Here is a 1,254-nt window from a genome sequence, read left to right as displayed (position 1 = left end):
AGAGGAGGAGGAGTTGATGATGTGGGGGGGAGAGGATAGTGCTGCAGTTTGTTCTGTGCTGCTGCTAAACAACTCGTATAGAAAAGAAACAGAGTTGCTGCTGCTGCTGGTATATCCTTTGCTGCTGCTGCTTACAAGCTTGCAGCTTACACTAGGGTTTCTTGGTTGCTTTCGTTATCTGTCTCCTGCTGCTGCTGCTGCTGCTGCTGCTGCTGCTCCCGACAGCAGCACTACAAGCGGCCCCCCATCAACAGCAGCAGCAGCAGCAGCAGCAACAGCAGCAGCAGCAGCAGCAGCAACAGGAGGCGGATTCGAGCTATCTCTGCATCATAATTTATGGATGGAGCCTTTGTTTTGTATTTGTGTTTGTCTTTTTCTTTTTTCTCTTTTTTCTGTTTCTTCTGGTTATCTATCTCTGCTGCAGCACCGCAGCATCTCTCCTTCTTTATATAAATTTAAACTCCACCATAGATTCGATAGGCCGCTGCTGCTGCATGCGCTTGCTGCTGCTGCTGCTGCTTTCTCCTTTGTTAAGCTCCTCGTTGCAGCCCTACCAACAGCAACAGCAAACCACAAAACAGAAACACACCAGCAGCAGCAGCAGCAGCAGCAGCAGNAGCCCTACCAACAGCAACAGCAAACCACAAAACAGAAACACACCAGCAGCAGCAGCAGCAGCAGCAGCAGCAGCAGCAGATGGTGATTGAGCAGCAACAGCATGAGCAGCAGGAAGAGATGAAAGGGATGCTGGGAGGAACGCAGCAGCAAAAGCAACCGCAGCAGCAGCAGCAGCAACAGCAGCAGCAGCAAACGCTGGATCCCTCTCCATACCCGTTTCCTGCAGCAGCTGACTCCCCTTCAACCACCACTGCTGCTGCTGCTGCTGCTGCTCCTGCTGCTGCTCCTGCTGCTGCTACTCTTGATGCTGCAGCAACAGAGCAAAGTGCATCCACAAAGATAACAGCAGCAGCAGATATGCCGCCGTCCTATGGAGGGGCTGCTGAGGAAGCAAACGAGCCAGCAGCAGCAGCAGCAGCAGCAGCAGCAGAAGCAGAAGCAGAAGCAGCAGCAGCAGCACATTCTTCCACAGCAGCAGATTCAGATGATCTAGCTGAAGCTGCCCCTGCGCTTATCGAGCAGCAGCAGCAGCAACAGCAACGACTGCAGCAGCAGCAGCAGCAGCAGCAGCAGCAGCGGATGCAGAGGTCTGGGAGGCAGCAGTTTCTGCTGCTGCCTGAAGACTGGAATCACCAT

The 1,254-nt window shown here is 53.5% G+C and overlaps 1 protein-coding gene across 1 annotated transcript in view; it reads left to right on the top strand.

The window, feature by feature from the left end:
- EMH_0043030 (uncharacterized protein) overlaps window positions 1–1,254 on the top strand; it is a gene marked incomplete at both ends in the record, with an annotated part of 2,355 nt that overhangs the window by 554 nt on the left and 547 nt on the right. The window contains 3 exon segments of the mRNA XM_013495800.1: window positions 3–21; window positions 549–616; window positions 620–1,205. Of these exon segments, the coding sequence (XP_013351254.1) occupies window positions 3–21; window positions 549–616; window positions 620–1,205 (673 nt within the window).

Source organism: Eimeria mitis, genomic scaffold, assembly GCF_000499745.2.
Source record: "Eimeria mitis Houghton genomic scaffold, Emh_scaff1758, whole genome shotgun sequence".
Lineage (NCBI taxonomy): Eukaryota > Apicomplexa > Conoidasida > Eucoccidiorida > Eimeriidae > Eimeria > Eimeria mitis.
This window is presented reverse-complemented; position numbering and strand designations above follow the sequence as displayed.